Source organism: Talpa europaea (assembly GCF_964194135.1).
Source record: "Talpa europaea genome assembly, chromosome: 15".
Classification (NCBI taxonomy): domain Eukaryota; kingdom Metazoa; phylum Chordata; class Mammalia; order Eulipotyphla; family Talpidae; genus Talpa; species Talpa europaea.
The window spans coordinates 69106099-69123716 of NC_140083.1; the positions used below are offsets into that span (position 1 = coordinate 69106099).

Genomic DNA, 17618 nt, shown 5'->3' on the forward strand with positions numbered 1-17618 from the left:
TTTTATATAATTCTTACATCATTTTTCATTTTTCACAATGTATGCATTTTCATTTTGGTTATATTCCCCATACAATTGCACCCCCCCCCCATTTTGACCATTGTCCTTCCTCTCCCCTCCATCCCTCCCACCCCCTGTAGTGTGTCTCTGGTTTATAGTTGCTTGTTGATTTTGATTTTTACTTTGTATTAATTAGTCTTTTTCCTGGTCCCTTATTTAGGTTTTCTAAATTCCTGCTATGAGTGAGACCATCCGGTATTTTTCTTTTTCTTTCTAATTTTTAATATTAAACACAAAGTTACACAGCATGTAGAAAGATGGGCTCACATGACATGATGAAAAGGAAAGCAATATAAGAGAAGTTAAAAACACACATAGCAGATCAGAGTTTTAACTATGATTCATGAATTTAATAAAAAAAAGGGAGGCAGAACACAAGACTGTTAAAAATGAAGAGAACCTAACATCAAATTGTAAATACATTACAGATATCAAAGTAACAGTTGCCAACTAAGGAGGAGGAGAGATAGCGACAGAGAGTGGTGAAGTTATATTTGAAGAGATAATGGTTGAGAATTTTCAAAAATGGATGTAAGCTGTAACTCACATTTTCAAGAAGCTCAGAATTCCAAGGAAGATATGAAAACCCCAACACCTTGTAAAGCTGATAAAAATCAAAGCAAAACAGGAATATCGTAGTTTAATTTTTTTTTTAAAAAAAGGCCTAAAAATGGAGAGAAAGGGCTGTAAAGAAGGTGAGTCAATTAAAAGTAAATGGTATATATTAACAATATCAGCGATTGTATTTAAAGTAAATGCATCAGGTACTTCAATTAAAAGCAAATCAAGACAAAGCAACAAAACTCGAGTAAATGTTACCTGTCTAATATACAAGGACAAAAGAAAGTTGAAAATAAAATGATGGGAAAATATGTATACTATGGAAACATTGTTAAAACACACATTGGATGAGTATCCTTTAGACCAGATGAAAAACAGTAGGTAAATGGGAAATATTTTCCAAAATATTTCTGTGACCCTGTTCTATGAGACAAGCCTCCATCAAAGCAGGGACTTCACATTCAGAAAGGATGACAGGGAGTGGCAGGTCCTGCTGCACGTGCCAAGCTCAGGGGAGAGTCAGGGCTCTTTGGCACCTGATACCAGGTCTGCAATTAAACAAGGAGATGGGGCAAATCATGTGCACTGATGCCTTAATATGTGAGCCTGTGCTTGAGTCATACGCTCTTATGAGATTTGTCTCTGAGAAGATCATGCTTGTCAGAGTGAAATGTGATTTCTTCTTGGTAAATGTATTCATTGCACTCACAGTAAGAGAGGGCCAGAATGGAATCCGCACCAATTTCATATTTCATTTTCAGAGTGCACTTCTCCCCTAAGAACCTGAGAAGCCTGCAAAGGGACAGCTGTCCTCAAAGGGTCATGTACCAGGAATGAAAGTTTCAAGAAATATAAGTGTAGAGCAAACTCCTATTGAGAGGAGAATTTCCCGAAGTAGAAAGTGAGAGACTTCTGAGTGGAGGGGCTTGAAATCAGGAGGAAACAGGGAACCGGGAAGGGGTGGAGAGGAAGGAGCATCTAGAGCAGCCAGGCCCAAGGCCCACACCTGAGAGACATGCTGACCAGGATGTGCCAGATCATTGTCACGTCAGGGCTCAATCCTGATATCTTGGGCTCTGCGGGTCAGGGCCCAGGGGAGAGCAGATGCCACGTAGGGCCTGGGGGAACTACAGGGAGAAAATCCACCTAAGGACATTCACAAGCTCAGGGCTCTTCCTCAACAGCAGACCCAGAGGATGTCACAGGCACGATTGAGTTCCCACTGGGAAGGGGAACACTGGCCAAGAGGGGCCCATCCTGGTCTCACAGGCCACATCCTTCTTCCTACAGTGCTTATCTCAGTCCACCAGGGACACCCACATTTGCGTCAGTTTTTCTGTTTCCCCCTGGGGAGAAGGACCATGGAGCAAACACGTAGGAAGGTAGAGAGATAGAGTTCTGCCAGCACCCAGTGCTGGGGAAGATGACAGCAAAGCAGAAAAACGTTTGAACTGTGGGTTTGTGGGGAAGAAAAAAGCAAGGTACAGGCAGGTTTAGATTGCAGGTGCAGGGATATCTGGGGGGGGGGGGTAATTAAAGTTTCTATTGGGAGGGTTTTCTTTAAAGGTATCCATATCTGCCCTCATCATAGACATGTACACACACAGCAGCACCACCACCACTTCACCACAATCCAGTTGTCTGCCTTAGAGTGTGATTCTGTGGACTCCTTTCTAGAAAGCTGACATCCTTGGCAGACATGCTCCAGCTCACACATTCATCCTTCACATGTTCTTAAAACTCCCCCTTTATCTCTCTCTCTCTCTCTCTCTCTCTCTCTCTCTCTCTCTCTCTCTCTCTCTCTGTTTCACTGTCTCTCATCCTTAGGGTAACAGAGCAGAAACCCACAATCCTGTTAGGGAGATACAGTATTCAGTGCAGGATCGAATCTCAGTCATAATCCATAATCATAATCCTCAGGAATTCACTCAGTCATAATCCATTACAGGAAAACTGGGAAGTCATCTAACATTTTCAATGTTTGAGACATTATTGAGGGGAACTGAACACAAATTCTGGTTAATCTAGAACAAGCTTTGAATATGGCCAATATCGTACAGCCTAGCTAGAAAAGCAGAGTCCCCTCAGGAGAAAAATGAACATTTACCATCATTAAAGATGGCATTTGGTCAAAACCAAGGGGTCAACAGAGAGGAGTTGCATTTGCAATTCCAGGGCTCTGAGAACTGAGGCAGCATCTCTGCTGATCTTAGGGAGGGAGGCTCCGCTTACCTTGGGCACTTGCTAGGACAGCGGAGAGGAGAAAATTAAGTCCTGGGAGAAAACAGTGTCCATTCATGGTAGTTCTGATGCTATCAGGTAACAGACTCAGTTTCCCCCAATATACAAAGAACCCCCTCAGACCTTACTGGGGGCTCCCACTCCCAGGAGGGGCCTATATATTCCCACCCCTTGACTTTGCCATCTTCCGGAGCCAATAGAAACCCTGCTGAGTATCGTCCCTGCATCAAACACTCCATAAATGGAAACTTTCTGAGGTTCAAACACCAATTAGATGCTCTATCTGAGATATCTCCTTATATGAGAGGCGAGGTTTTCTGACATCAGGAGTCATCTGTGCCCACAGTGGACACAGAAAAGCTGAATTAGAGAAAGATGCATCACTGTCTCTTCCCCAAGGGTCTGGTCCAGTGACTCGTTCAGCTGCTGGGAGGTGTCAGGTGGTGCTGATGGTTCTGGGTCAGCTCCACCACCCATGGGCCCAGGTAAAGGGGACTGTTGGTAATGAAACTACGTTTCCTGTGCCAAGTGCCCAGCATGTTGTGGCTGCAAAGAAACAAGAAGAATCTACTGTGAGAACAAATAGTCAGATGAGTAGGAAACTGGTTTAGAATGAAAAGTTCTTGGGGGGAAAAACTGAGACTGGCATTAAGGGAACACAATCACTAGCCTTATGGGGGGGCTCCCCTTTTTCTATCTGGTTGGTAAGAGAAAGCTTCATAAAATCCTGGGTTTCTGATGCAACTGTATAAAGTTTGTCTGTCTTCCCTTCCTTCACTTCTTGCCTCCAGAACTATCATGGCCAGTACAGACACTTCACCAGGAATAAGCTATACTTCCCTGGGACATGGTAGGACTATACATTATAACATAACTACAAAATTCACCCCCTTTTCACACTGTGGAAATCTGCACCTGGCAGCCCAATCTGTACTGGCTATTAAGGGGGTGTCCTTCTGCTCCAGGGTCCTCAATGTCGACATTTCAATCCCTCTGCCTCCCCTTCCTCCTGTCATTTTCATATGAGCCACTTACTCGATTTTCATATTCTCTTCTGGCATCCTTGAGGCCAAATAAGATGGCATCATTACAATGCTTGGAAATGGAATTCATTGGACACAACTTGCTTTAGTTCATCCTTGATAACAGCAAAACAGCCTTCATCATTTTATCACTCAACAACTTTTTTATTAAAATATAAATGACAAGTTGGCCTCCCTGGTGGCACAAGGGGTTAAGCATAGCACTGTGAAGCTATCTGCAGCCACTGCAGCACGATTCCGTCCCTGGCCAGGGAGCTACCCATATGACACAGCAGACCTCTCCTGTCTCTCCCCCTGCTCCCCTCAGCAGTATGTTTCAGTGAGTCTGCCTGTTCTGTTGACTACTCTGTCTCTGGTGAGTCCTCTCACCTCCCCCTCTCCACACCTCTGGCCTGTACCCCAGCTTTTGCATGCATAAATAAATAAATCTTTAAAAAATATGTAAATGACAAGTGTCACTGTGTCTATTTAAGGTATGTATTGATATGTTTATATATGTATCATGTATGTATTAGTATATATATGGATTTATACATATACATGTATCACATACGGAGATGACTACTACCATGTGTTAGTTAACACTATATCATGTCCCATGATTATTGTTTTTTAGTTGTCATAGAACAACTAAGATCTAGTTTCAGAGCAACCTTGAAATTTATAGTATAGTGTTGTTGTCCCTAATCTCCACACAGTGCATTAGATCTCCTGGACTTTTTCATCTAGTACTTACAGTTCCTTACCCTTAAAAAGCATCTCTCCAATAACCCAACCCATCCCCTGGTAATCTCTACACTTTGTTTATACGAGCTCAGTCATTGTTAGATTTCACATACTGGTGATATCATACACTATCTGTCTAGGGTATCTCAATTAGCATAAACCCTCCTACCACACTGCTTCAGGAAACTAGACCCAGGTGCTTCCCCTGTGCACCCACTGCCTGAGTCTGCCATCAGGCTCTGCAGCCTCAGAAGAGGACGCTGCCGGGTGCTCAGGTGATGGACCCCCAGCACCAGGAAAGCCTTCTTCTGAATTAGATGCCCCATTGTCCTGACTCTCCCTCCTCAGAGAGCACACAGCTCTGCCTGGTGGACAGAGGCCATTGCTGCACTGGCACAGTGGAGATCTTCACCAGGGCTCCTGGGACACCCTGTGTGATGATGCTTGTGACCTGCCTGATGTCCACGTGGTGTGAGACAGCTGGGCTGTGGAGAGGCGCTCATTGCCACAGTCACTGCTCACTTTGGGGAGGCAACAGGGTCTATTGACTGGATGAGGTGAGGTGCAGAGGCAGGAGCTCGGCCCTGTGGGCCTGGGAAGCCCTGGAGTGATCGTAAACAAGAAGCCTAAAAACACTGTCTTAAAAAAATAACATCTCGGAAGCATAATCTGACTACTTTAGTTATCTGAATACAAAGTCTTATTCAGGAAATATTGAAATTTGGATATTTTGCTGGCTTATGCAATCAAAATGAAATATTTGGCCTAGAAAAAAGACCCCTAGAACATGGAGTGAATGGATCCTTTATTTAGGAACCATCAGACTCGCAGGTGAACAGGTATTTAGCTCTTACCTAGTTATCCTTTTACTGTGGCTTTACCTGATCACATCCTGTACCCTTAGATCCCTCAGCTCAGAGGCCTTATGCCCCAGGCAAGGGTTATGATGCTGCTGAAGATGTGCCCGTGCCTGAGGCTCCTTCTACATCTGAGAGGAGAATGTGATGAGGGTCACTCAGACAGGAGAGTGGGTGGTAGTTGATCTGTGACTTTTCACCTCTGTCCTGGGTAGGATGATTTTGAGCTCCCCCAGGCTTCTCATCCTGCATATCAAAATTTGTGCCACCTCATGTGTTTACAGAAAATCCTCTAAAATATCTTCCTTAATGCTGTCAGGTGTCCTGATATGGAGGAAACATTTGTCGTTTTGACATCATAACTATATCTGAAATATGTGTTCTTAAAGATTTGTAGAAGAATTGAATGAATTTCCCAAATCTGGCAATGGAAGTACTGCTGGTAACACTTTTGTACTCTCGTGTATGTGAAAGGAGATTGGAGATTTTTAAAAAATAGGGCAGTTTAAGAATTAATGGGGCATTCTGGGGATGCGAGATGCGCTGTGAACATATTTTAGCACTACTATGTGCAAGTCTATATGAAGTAGCTTTAACAGTAAAGCCCTGGTTTTGCACTTAATAATCAGAATTTGTGACAGCCACAGCTGTTCTACTCCAGACATTTCAGTGGACAGAGAAGATGCTCATTCTCATGGAAGATGCTCATGTAATCGTGGATCCAGGAACTGTGGACAATGGATGCTCCTATGATGGTGTCTGTGGACCTTTGGGAACACACATCAAGGCCACCACCAGCAAAGGTAGACTGTTAGGAGGAGCTGAGCTTCCTCTGGATCTGCTCTTCTATCTCCTTCTCTGTGAAAATTCAGGCTTGGCAATAGTGAAAGGAAAAATTTCACTTTCCTCTTTATGATTCCCCCTGTTCTTGGGTCAAGTCCTTGCTGAATTGGTGAACCAGGACACAGGTCTCCATAGAGCACCTCTGGGCGGCCACAGACTTCTGATTATTCAGAGACCACATATACTGGGTGCTGAGAGGTTTTCCTTCTCTATCCCTTGCTGTAACTAATATGAAATAGTCTGAGCCCCACACTCCCTTCGCCCTCTCCAAGCCTTACTGGGTCTTCAGGGATGGTTTCTCATCACCAATCACTGGTCCTTCTCCTCCTTGGGCCATTGTCCTCTCCCCTTGTCACAGCTCTAATCAATCTTCTCTTCACGGTGTTAGACTCTTCTCTGCAGGTCACTAGAGGAGCAATTGAACCTGAGAAAGAAAAGGCAGTTCCCAGCTTCCTGGGGAGAAAAGGGACCCTGCACATGACAGTGTTGAATGATCTTCCCTGGAGCATCCTCAGTGCTGTTACCAGGATGTTTTTTAACACTGAAATGAGGCTGCAGATATTCTAAATGTGTGTATTCTGATAGAGTAGTAATGGCCTATATTTGTTTATAGACATTGCTCAACATTAAACATTCTATATAAAGTACTTTTGATTTGTTGCTAATTTAGTAAGTTTCACCCTAATTGCTCTTACACAATTGTTCCTCAAACACACTTTTCTTCAAGGAAATAGGTGAGTGAACTGATTGTTTTCTCACCTCCTCACAGGCTACTCAAGGTGTACTTTGCCCAGATTCCTGAATGTTCCAGGTGTCACTTCCTTAGACAAGGAACTCTAACATGACCCTGCCTCCAGAAGAACCTGACCTGTTTAGGGAAAACTAACAGACTCCATATGCTGGTCCCGAAAATGACTGTAAATAAATAGTTAAGGAGGCTGACGAGAGAAGCTGAGCTCCACGTGTAGGCAGGTCTGTGGACTCAGCTCAGAGCTTTGTGACTCTAATGTAGCTAGTGTCTTCCAAATTTCGATTTAAGGTACTGCTTGTGGAGCATTTGAAAAAAAAATTGTATATGTAGTTGGTGCATTTTGGAGAAGTTTTCCATTATGTCATGGACATTCTTGGTAGTACACATCTTATTTCCCAAAGTACTTATTTTACAAAACCTTGGAGAAATCTTCTGTAGTTAGAAGGCTGTAAATGTTCACTGTACTGATTTGCAGGTGACTTATTATAAAATGTCATGTAGTGGATAATGAACCAGAAGTGTTTCCAACAGAAGAATTTATTGTTTGACTTGCCTGCTTGTCTCCCTCTAGCCCTCCCTCCGCTCCACCCCCCAATTCTCTCTCTCTTGTTACAGCTGAAGGAAATAAGTGTGGATGATTGGAAATGGAATGGGAAAAAAGAAGCTACTTCAAAAGGGTTTTAATGGTGAAGTTTGATTACCATGGGCTTAAATAAATGTACTCAGAGCAGGGAATAGAAGAGTTGTTCATGGAAAAGGATAAAAACCATGAGGATTTATGAACACCAGGATGTGCAGTTTCATGGAGAAAGGGCAGATTGGGGATGTTGGAGAATAACAAGGGAGAGAAGGGCGTTGTAGGGAGATTTTTGACATTGATATTCCATAAGCCTGTTGGCAAAATTAGAAGAGCTGTAACCATTTCCCTCCTGCCTGACCCACCCCATTCACTGTGACTCTCATTTCTTGGTTTTAGCAAAGGAGGCGTGGCATTTTTTGAATATTAAGTGAAGTGTTTCCAAGTGTATATTACTGAGTAAACACTTAGTTCAGGCCAGATTTCAAGTTTTATACTGCTGCAGAAAGTGCAACATTCTCTGCATGTAAAGGAGGCAAGAGTGTAGGATGAGGGATGTGATACACAGATATTTCAACTGAGATTTCACTTGGGGGGTGGGGTGTGATTGGAGACTGAATTTTCCAAGGTCAGTGGGGTCAATGTATCTGGATTCTTAACAACACTTCTCCTTGAAGCTCAGGGTGCTAATTGTGAAGATTGTCATTTCATCACAGGCCCAAGTCAAACCCCCACATTAATGAAGAAGACAGAATTCTCATTTATTGGGTAAACAATGTTACAGAGGGTTCTTTGAAGATTTATTTGATCAAAAAGTGGTGCTACATGGTGCTAAACTCAGCATCATCATACCCAGGGTCTTCTTGTCTCAGGATCAATGGGAGTCCTCCCTCCCCCATGCCAGAGATGACAGCTTCTCCAGGAGACTGCAGAGAGAGACCTGCAAGGTGATGGAAAATCTGGTTTCAGTGGTGACAATAAAAAGAATTCTTTGGTAGAATTGTTAGGGGGAAAGGATGTCCTAAAGCTAATTCCATACAGGCTTTGTGGACTCCACCCCCACCCCAGGCCAAAGCCAAAGACACTGGGAACTCCAAATCCCATCACCACCAAAGCGAAGGTGGCTGGGACCTGAGGGTGGGGTTAAGCAGTCAGGTTGGTATAAAGCCAGACACGTGGGCTTTGGAGGGGTCCCCCATTTTGGCTCTCCACCAGCTAGCAGCATCCGGCCAGCTCTGAGAGTGACTTTGGGTTTCCAGGTCGTCGGATCAGGTAGGACGCATTAAAGACTTTATTTCCATATTTTCTCCCTGAGTTGTACATTTTCCTTATTTCCTTTTCCCTTGTAAATAAGCTTTTTATTAACCTTTTGTGTGTGCCTGTAGTGGAGTATTCATAAGTCCCTTTTAAGCGCGTGGGTGAGGACCCACAGCCAGGCAACCCGTTCAATATTGGGGCTGTCCTATAACAGCAAGAGATGAGTGCAGAAAGACTACAGAGTATCTGTGAGACCCAGAAGCTCTCTGAAAGGCTAAAGCTGCTTCTTCCACTCAGCTACTCTATTCAAACTCATGTCTTGCTCTTGACAGCTGCAAGGCATTGGGGCAATAACGGTGAGGACTGGAGAAGAGGGTGAACACTCTCACACCCATGTGGCCTGATTTCCTCAGGAATGGGGGCAGGAGGTGGCTCCCCTAGATTCCTCAATCTTGGTGAATGAGGAATACCACCTCAATACCAGCCCAAGCCAGACCCAGAAATCTTCAGGAGAACAATCTGGGTTCTCTGTCAGAGGACCAAAGGAACAACTCAAACACATCCCATGGCCTCCTGCTCCCCAGGCCCCACGTGCTCACACATAAGCTGAGGCCTAGTCCCAGGAAGGTGATTTTTCATCTACAACTGCAAGATTGCACAAAATTACTTCTTGTTTCATTCTACAGCTGAGATTTTATGATTCCAATTTGGGCCTTTGGAACATCTGCATTAATAACAGTCAACCCCAAATTTAAACAACTGGATATATGGTTCCCCCAAACAAATTTTTCTAGCTTTCAAATTTAATTTACACTGCTATTGAAACTTTCCAGATTACTCCCCACAATCTGAAAAAGCCCCTAATTTTATTTTCAGATCATAGTCTCAATTTGGGATGTGAAAAAATGAGTATAAAGCCTCTGCCACTCATATAAGAATGTCTGTATCGAGATGATGGAGGAAATGGACATAAGAACAGAGTATGTGTCTCCTCTCAGAACAGATGAAATTGACAACATCCAAGAGACAGCTCTTCCTGGTCTAGAGGGCTGCAGATGTTGATAGCAAAAATAAACTGACTATTGACAAGTCCAAATTCATCCTCCCACTGAAAAGGAAATGAGGCTATTAGAGACAGAGCTGAGACTCACCTGGCTGGGAATACCGTGCACCACCGTTCTTCTCTGGGGAAAAAAGATTCCTACTCATTTCTTGGGAAGTAGGAATTTCAGGAACAGGAAACTCTTCAACATCATCATAACCATCCCCTGTGGCTCCGACATGCTGTCCGGGAGGCTCTGGAAATGAACAAGGACTGAGGGTGGACTGGGGAGTGCTCATGCCCTTCTACTGCAGAGATTAGAACAGCTGATATGTATAAGCTCTACATTGCAGGGCTGTCTCTGGCATATATTTCAACTCAATATTTTCAGAAATTATTTGACTCTTCTACATACTCCAGTATAACTTTCTTAACATGGCTTCTCATACCATTAAGCATCAACAAAAACTATTGTAATATGAAACCTGGTACTACATTCAAGCACATGCTACAGACTTGAAACATATACTATGTACAAATCAGTGTCTTAGAGTGAATTGGGACGAGAGAACCCATCTGTCCACATGCTTCTGAGTCTGTGGGAAACACAGAGCAAACAGGTGAAGGAAGCTTGGTACCTCTCACTCCTAGACAGCGATCCCTTATCCTGCACCAAAGGGGCCTGGGTTTCACTCTACTGATCTAAGGATGTTTTGATCCAATTTCCAGGATCCCTCTGACATGTCTCATGTCTCATCCCCAGAACTATCCATCATCACCATCTGGGGAAGATCTAAGAGGAACATTCTCCTCTCTCAGGTCCCTTGTCACTAAGAGCTTGTCAATAAGGTGGTAAGTAGAAGCATCAGCAGACCATATTTTCTTTTATTTATTTATTTGGGGTGCAGGCCAGGGGTTCTTGGGGTGAGAGGATTCACCAGAGACACAGTGGGGAGCAGCACAGGAGGATCTACAGAAATACACTGCTGAAGGGAGCAGTGGGAGAGACAGGAGAGGTCTGCTGCACTATGTATGTTAGCTCCCTGGTGGGGCTCGAACTCATGTTGCATTGGCTGCAGATAGCTTCAAAATGCTGTGGCTTAACCCCTTGCACCACCAGGGAGTTCCAGTCCATGTTTTCTAGAGCTTAGCAAAATTGATTTTTGGGATCTCAGTGTGTACATGACCCACAAATATCAACACCATCTTCTGTGCAAACCACAATTCCCAGTGCTCACCCTGGAAATTGTCAAAATGTCAGTTTCAGTTATTACTGAAAAAATGGTCTTTGAGTCTATAAGAATTAGATGCATGTCTGCAACTGATTAGAAGTAGCTGTAGATACAGAGAACTGGGTCTGATATTTTACTTTGTGAGGTGACAGAGTGGGCAGAGAGAGCAAAGGTTTTTGTGAAGAAGACAGAAGAGAATCCTCGCATCCTCATCACAGAAGTTCTCTTCAGAAGACATTCCTCCTTTTCATGCCCACAAACCAAGCAAAAATCTGTGTCTCCTACCTGGGGCAGATCCAGGGTCTCCATTCTCCTCATCATCCCCTGTGTAATATGGCAGCTTAGTCGATGAGTCATCAGACAGGTTTTCTGGGGAGGGGGTGGTGGTGGAGAACATTACAGAGAGAAACGTTTGCCATAGTAGGAGGCCTGGTGTCAAGGTTCAGAAGAAATGGGGCTTCAGTGTTGCAGGGAGAGGGCTGGGAGTTCCTTCTTTGGGAGGAGGGAGAGGTTGAGTCTATAAATGTGAAGGGAACCCATGGTCAGTTCAGGAACAGCGGGGAGGGCATGGGACACACCTGAGCTGTCCAAAATGTTCTCCTTTTCCGGCAGAGCATAGTTATCAATTTCCTGGTACAAGGCCTCATCTATCACATCTTCAAAAGCAGGTGATGCTACAGAAAATGGCACGAAGTCAGAGAAAAGTCCTGGAGACAGTCCCTATACAACAGGCAAGACACATGGTGCTCTCTTGTGCCCTTCTCTGGGGGTTCCCTCTGGGCTGCCAGAGCCCCTTGCTGAGCTCTGTGGGACAGAGACAGTTTTCCTGACACTGACTATGACCCTTACTCAATTACCACTGACATTGCTTCCATAGTGAGTCATAAGTTTTGAGAGGGTTTACATTCAATCAAGGATTCAGCTGTCTCGAATCTTGAAGGCTACTGTAGGGAAGGTGCTTTTGGCAGACTGTGAGGGTGAACAGTTACCGGGGCACTATTCTTGGTATCATAACTGTCTTAACACCTTCCCACAACTTCCCTTTAGCATCCCTCATGGCATACCTTGGTGCTCTGCTCTCCCTTTGTGCAGCCTAATCCCCAGGATGACCAGGACCAGGAAGAGAAGGACCACTAAGATGATGCAAAAGACCCCAGTCCAGGAGATGCCAGGTGCAGGAGCTGAGTCTGATCTTGGACAGAAGAGGGATGTGAGGTTAAGAGAGGGTTGTAGGTCCAGGAGAGCCCTTCCCTACTTGCCCCTTACTTGCTCATCCACTGAGTCCTCAAGACCATGAAGTTAGCACTCAGATACAATGCTGGGCCTGAACCCAAGATGTGTTCATACAGATCCTGCCCTGAGATGTGCCAGCTGTCTTCTGTATCATTTCTTAGGGTTGTTAGAAAGTGAAATGGATGAAGTTTTGGAGCATTACAGCTGCCAGTGTTAATAGGACTGTAACGTCGGAGCTATGTAACGCCCAAGGATGAGGTGAATGTTGTCCTCTCACCTGCAGAGAAGGGGATCAACTACTGAGCTGGGTGGGAAAACTCCAGGGTCACACATACCACTCTGGCACCTTGGTCTCTCCCAGCCCCCAAGGGATCTGGTAATAGCCTTCAGGTGCCAAGGCCCAGAGCAGCAGTGAGTCCAGGAAGAATTTCTGGATGCGAGCACAAGCACTCTCTGGTCACCCCAAAGAAAGGGATCTCTCCACTCACCCGAGCACCTCACTCCCGCGTCCTCCTCGTGCTTGCAGTTGCTCTGCCCCCAGGGAGCCGCAGGGCACTCCCACAGGGAGGACTCCCCGCCCCTGCACCGCACCTCGTCCAGCCAGATGCTGCCATTTCCAGGCCCAAAGGCCGCCGCCCGCGGGGCGTCCAGCGCCGAGCCACAGCCCAGCTGCCCGCACACCACGTGGGCCTCGGCCAGGCTCCAGGAGTCGTCGCACACCGTGCCCCACGCCCCCGCGTGCCACACCTCCACGCGGCCCGAGCACGTGCTGTCTCCTCCCCGCAGGCGCAGCTTCTCCCTGTCTGCAAGACCAGGGGACCCCTGTTAGGGCCCTGCTGGAGGAGGAGCCCCAGGTGGACCCGGGGAGCTGGGAGGGGCTGATGTACCTGTGCAGGGGGCTGCAGATGGACAGTTCCTGTGTCTCTTTTCTGTGGAAGCAAAGGGGGATTGGTGAGTCAGCGACAGGAATGGGTGGTCTGCTCTCCAAACAATGTCACCTGCTCCAGTCCAAATGACAAGGGGACACATGGGCTTCCCAGTTAATCTATTGGCTGAGTGCCTGAAACTTCCTGGATCTTCACCCTCATCAGCAGCTGAAATATTATATCTTTTACCTTGTCTATCACACTCCATGCTCCACAATTCACACACACACACACACACACACACACACACACAGATGCAGCTCTGCTAAAGGAAAGACCTGACTCACATCTGAGCCTCTGTTCTTAGCTCAGTGCCTGGCACCACAGGCCTTCACTCAACAGGTGTGTACAGAATCCTCTGTAAGCACTGGGGACAGGGGTTTGACCAATCTTGCTGAATGAATGGATGACTAAAATCTAGTGAAGTATAGTTCCTCTAAGTTATTTTTTATGAGTAAACTATCATAGAAAAACAAAATCATATAAGTGGTTTGTGGTACTAAAAAGAAGATATTTTAAAAATAAGTCTACAATCACAGAAATAATTCATATTCAACTCTCCACTTGTACTTTTTAAAGGAACATTACATAACAGATCGACCAAGAAAACTGAGATTCTGATCACCTCTTAGAAATGGTCACTGCATGGAGAGAGATATGGAGACCCAAGGTCACTGGCCCCTCAGCAGTGACAGCCAAGTGAATAAACCAGTTCCTCTTTGACAAAACTGTTTCCTTGCACCCTGCCCACAAGGGGTCTTTCAGGGTTCCCTGCATTGTTCCCCCTTATTCCTTCTCCTCTCACCATGACAGATATTTCTCAAAACCCAGTATTTACACAGGCAATATTTACACTGAAGAAGTGGGATAATTTTCCCATGTTTTCTTTGATAGTACTCTTTACTCATCCTTCCAGTCTCCAGGAAATGAGATTTCTTCTTTGGCCCCATTCACCCTTCCACAGCACTTCCTAATCCTTATGACAGTGAAACCTCTGCCTACTGAGAGTTTTCAACCTGAGATCTTATGCTGCACAAGGCAGATTTTGTATATTCTCTCTTCTCCGTCCTCTGGCCTGGAGTGTAATTTTGATTCAACAAGAGCTGGTTTACTCTCTCCCAGCAGACTGACCAGGAGTCTGATGAATACAGATGCATTGGAAAATCCAGAAGCATAAGTGACACAGAGCTTGGGGACCTGGCCCTGACTTATTTCAAGGTGTTCAGCATAGCATTGTCTAGTCATGATTAACTAGCCATTCCTCAGGATTTGATCAAAGGATTATTCACGCTCTCCACAGGTTCCATATTTTTCACATGAACTGCCGTCAGCCCAAGTTTCATTATATTTTCCTCCGAAACAAGTATGGAACATGTGCATTAAATAATTGTCCAATTTCATTTTAAAAACTTAACATAAACTCATAACCCTGATATAAAAATATTATAAAACATCACTAGTGACAGCCTATGGGGCAGAGACAGACACATACAACAGTCACCTGCGCACGTGATAGAAGCTTTGTCTTCTGAAAAGCACGAATGGTATTTCCAAGGGTCAGAAGGACACTGCCAGAGAGAGGTATCGGTTGTCCTACACCAGATTCTATCTACCCACTTGGGCCCAGCACCTTCCCTAGCAGCAACCAAATTGTTGAGGGTCCCGCTGTCCCCACAGCCAAGATGCCTGCAGATCATGGACAAGGTCACAGCATTCACAAGGCTGTTGCACACACTGCCCCAGGTCCCGTTGTAGAAAACTTCCAGCCATCCAGAACAGTCCTGGTCTTCACTTACTACCCTGAGGGCCACAAACTCTGAAAGGTAAAGGAGGAGACAGAGCAATGTGAGCATCCCACTCAGTTCTCTGAGCCCTCTGCAGGATTGCTGGATGTTGCTTCCTGTCAAAACCATAGAACATGAGGAAGGGGTTGACATAAATAGGGTGCCGTGAGATTAATGCCACCAAAGATGTCTTCATACTGATGCCTGGAAACTGTTAGTATCATCACTTACATGTCAATATGTGACCTTGCACGAAAAGAGAGTGTGCAGATGGGACTAAGAGAAAACCTTGGAAAAGTGAGATTAACCTGAATATCAAGGATTAACCAGGTGAGCCAAGTGTAATCACATGTTGGACCCACTATCTGTAAAAGTGGTTTTGGTTAGAGAGAGAGGTTATTATGGAGAATGTTTAGAGATGTAAAACGCTGCTGGTCTGATGACCAAGGAAGGGAGCTCTGAGCGAAGGAGCACAGACAGGTTCTAGAAACTTGGAACTGATTCCTCCACAGGACTTTGAAGTGATGCAGTCCTGCTCACACCTTGATTTTAGCCAGGTGAGCTGGTGTTGGGTTTCTAACCTACAAGACTGTAAGATGATTAATATAAGTTGCTTTAACTACTAATTATGTGGAAATCTGTTATAGCAAGTAGAAACCAGTACAGGATTCTGTATTATATAGATCCTGTAACTGAAGATTGAGCCCTGTTTGCAAATGAAAACTGTAGGACGTGGCTCCATCAGGAGATGTTGCTGTGAGGGAAGGGCTAGACCCTCAGCTGCCACAGGAAGGAAGGAGACACCTAATTCTCATATGTGCTAGAGAGACAGGCACTCTGGAGTGTCTCCCCCACACCCCCACACTCTACTCCCAGCCCCTGGACAATGTGCAGCACAGACCTGAGCAGATGACCCCGGCGTCCTCCTTGTGCCAGCAGTCATGGTGTCCCCAGCCCAGGGATGGGCACATCCACATCTGGGCCTCCTTTCCTGTGCACTGCAGCTCCTCCAGCCAGATGGGCCCTGATCCCTCCCCAAAGTGAGCAGAGACTGTGGCATTGAGGGCCTCCCCACAGCTCAGCTGTCTGCACACCACATGGGCATCACGCAGGTCCCAGCCATCATCACAGATGGTGCCCCAGGAGCCCTGGTGAAGGATCTCCACTCTGCCGGCGCAGGGATGGCCTCCGTCCACCAGGCGGAGCTGTGTGCTGTCTGCGGAGAGAGTCAGGTCAGTGGGGCTCTAATGTGCAAGGAGAAGCTTTCCTGGTCCTGGCAGGCCCTCACCTGAGCAGTTGGCTGTGCCCTCCTCTGAAGCTGCAGAGCCTGCTGGTGGAGACGGAGGGTGGGTGCACAGGGGCAGTACCTGGGTCTGGTTTCCTGCAGAGTACCGAGGACAGAGGGTTAGTGGGGTTGAAGAGTAGAAAACTGAATTAAACTACATAATAAACTCTTGCTGGGGTCTAAGATGAAATCTAACAGGACAGTCATGGCATCATAATTTTAGATTTCACTTTCAGTGTAGAAATTATGTCCCCAAAGACCAATATTTCTGGGATTTTTTGTTTGTTTTTTAATTATTTAAAAAAAATTTTACATCATTGTTCATTTTGAAACAATATTTGCTTCCCCTCCCTCAGGTGTAGTCCCCATAGAATTTCCTTTACCAATGCACCCGTGCACCATCACCTCCTATGATGGAGTCCCCTATGCTCCTCCCTCCCTCCCTCTCACCCCTCTTCCCCATCCTCTTCTGTAGTATGTCTCTGATTTATAATTGTCTTTTTTTGTTTTGTTTTATATAGTTATTATATTTTACACTGATGTCTTATTTGGTTCCCCTATATTCCCGCTATAAGTGAAACCATCCAATATTTTTTCTTTTTCCTCTGAATGAGCATAAATCCTTCTAGCTCCATCCACATTGCTGTGAATGGCAGGAGTTTATCTTTTTTGATTGCTGAATAATATTCCATTGTGTATATATACCACATCTTCTTGATCCACTAATATTTCTGTTTTTAAGCCAAATACAGAGAATCACTGAGAATGAACATTAAAAAATTGGAATATGGCAATAGAGTTGAAGGTGTTGCAGAGTTTAAAGGATTGTGAGAATTTTGGAACCAGATGCTCAGAGAGAAGCAAAGAGCAGGAGTGAATCTCTTTCCCCTTGAGACCTGTGTCAACTCAACATTACAGATGTGACTGAAAACCTCAGCAGAGATTTGGAGGCAGGAGTACAGTCGACCTCAGAGGAGAGTACAGTGGACCTCAGAGGAGAGTATAAGGAAGACAGCACAGAACGAAATAATTAGAAACGTGAAAAGGGGCACAACAGATAGGGTGGAAGGTCTAAGTTACATATATAAGAAGTTTTAGACCCTTAAACACACAAATGAAAGAAGGAAAGGTAGAAACTAAAAACCCACTCTCATAGTGGGACGTTTCGTACATCCTGGTACCATTTAAACATATCTACAA

General features: G+C 45.2%; 1 protein-coding gene across 1 annotated transcript in view; it reads right to left on the reverse strand.

Moving 5' to 3' along the window:
- LOC311185461 (antigen WC1.1-like) overlaps positions 1-17618 on the reverse strand; it is a gene marked incomplete at both ends in the record, with an annotated part of 64173 nt that overhangs the window by 40274 nt on the left and 6281 nt on the right. Inside the window, 7 exons of the mRNA XM_084256086.1 lie at positions 10068-10214; positions 11476-11559; positions 11769-11864; positions 12912-13226; positions 14980-15165; positions 16035-16349; positions 16422-16514. Of these exons, the coding sequence (XP_084112212.1) occupies positions 10068-10214; positions 11476-11559; positions 11769-11864; positions 12912-13226; positions 14980-15165; positions 16035-16349; positions 16422-16514 (1236 nt within the window). The remainder of the gene's footprint in view (positions 1-10067; positions 10215-11475; positions 11560-11768; positions 11865-12911; positions 13227-14979; positions 15166-16034; positions 16350-16421; positions 16515-17618) is intronic.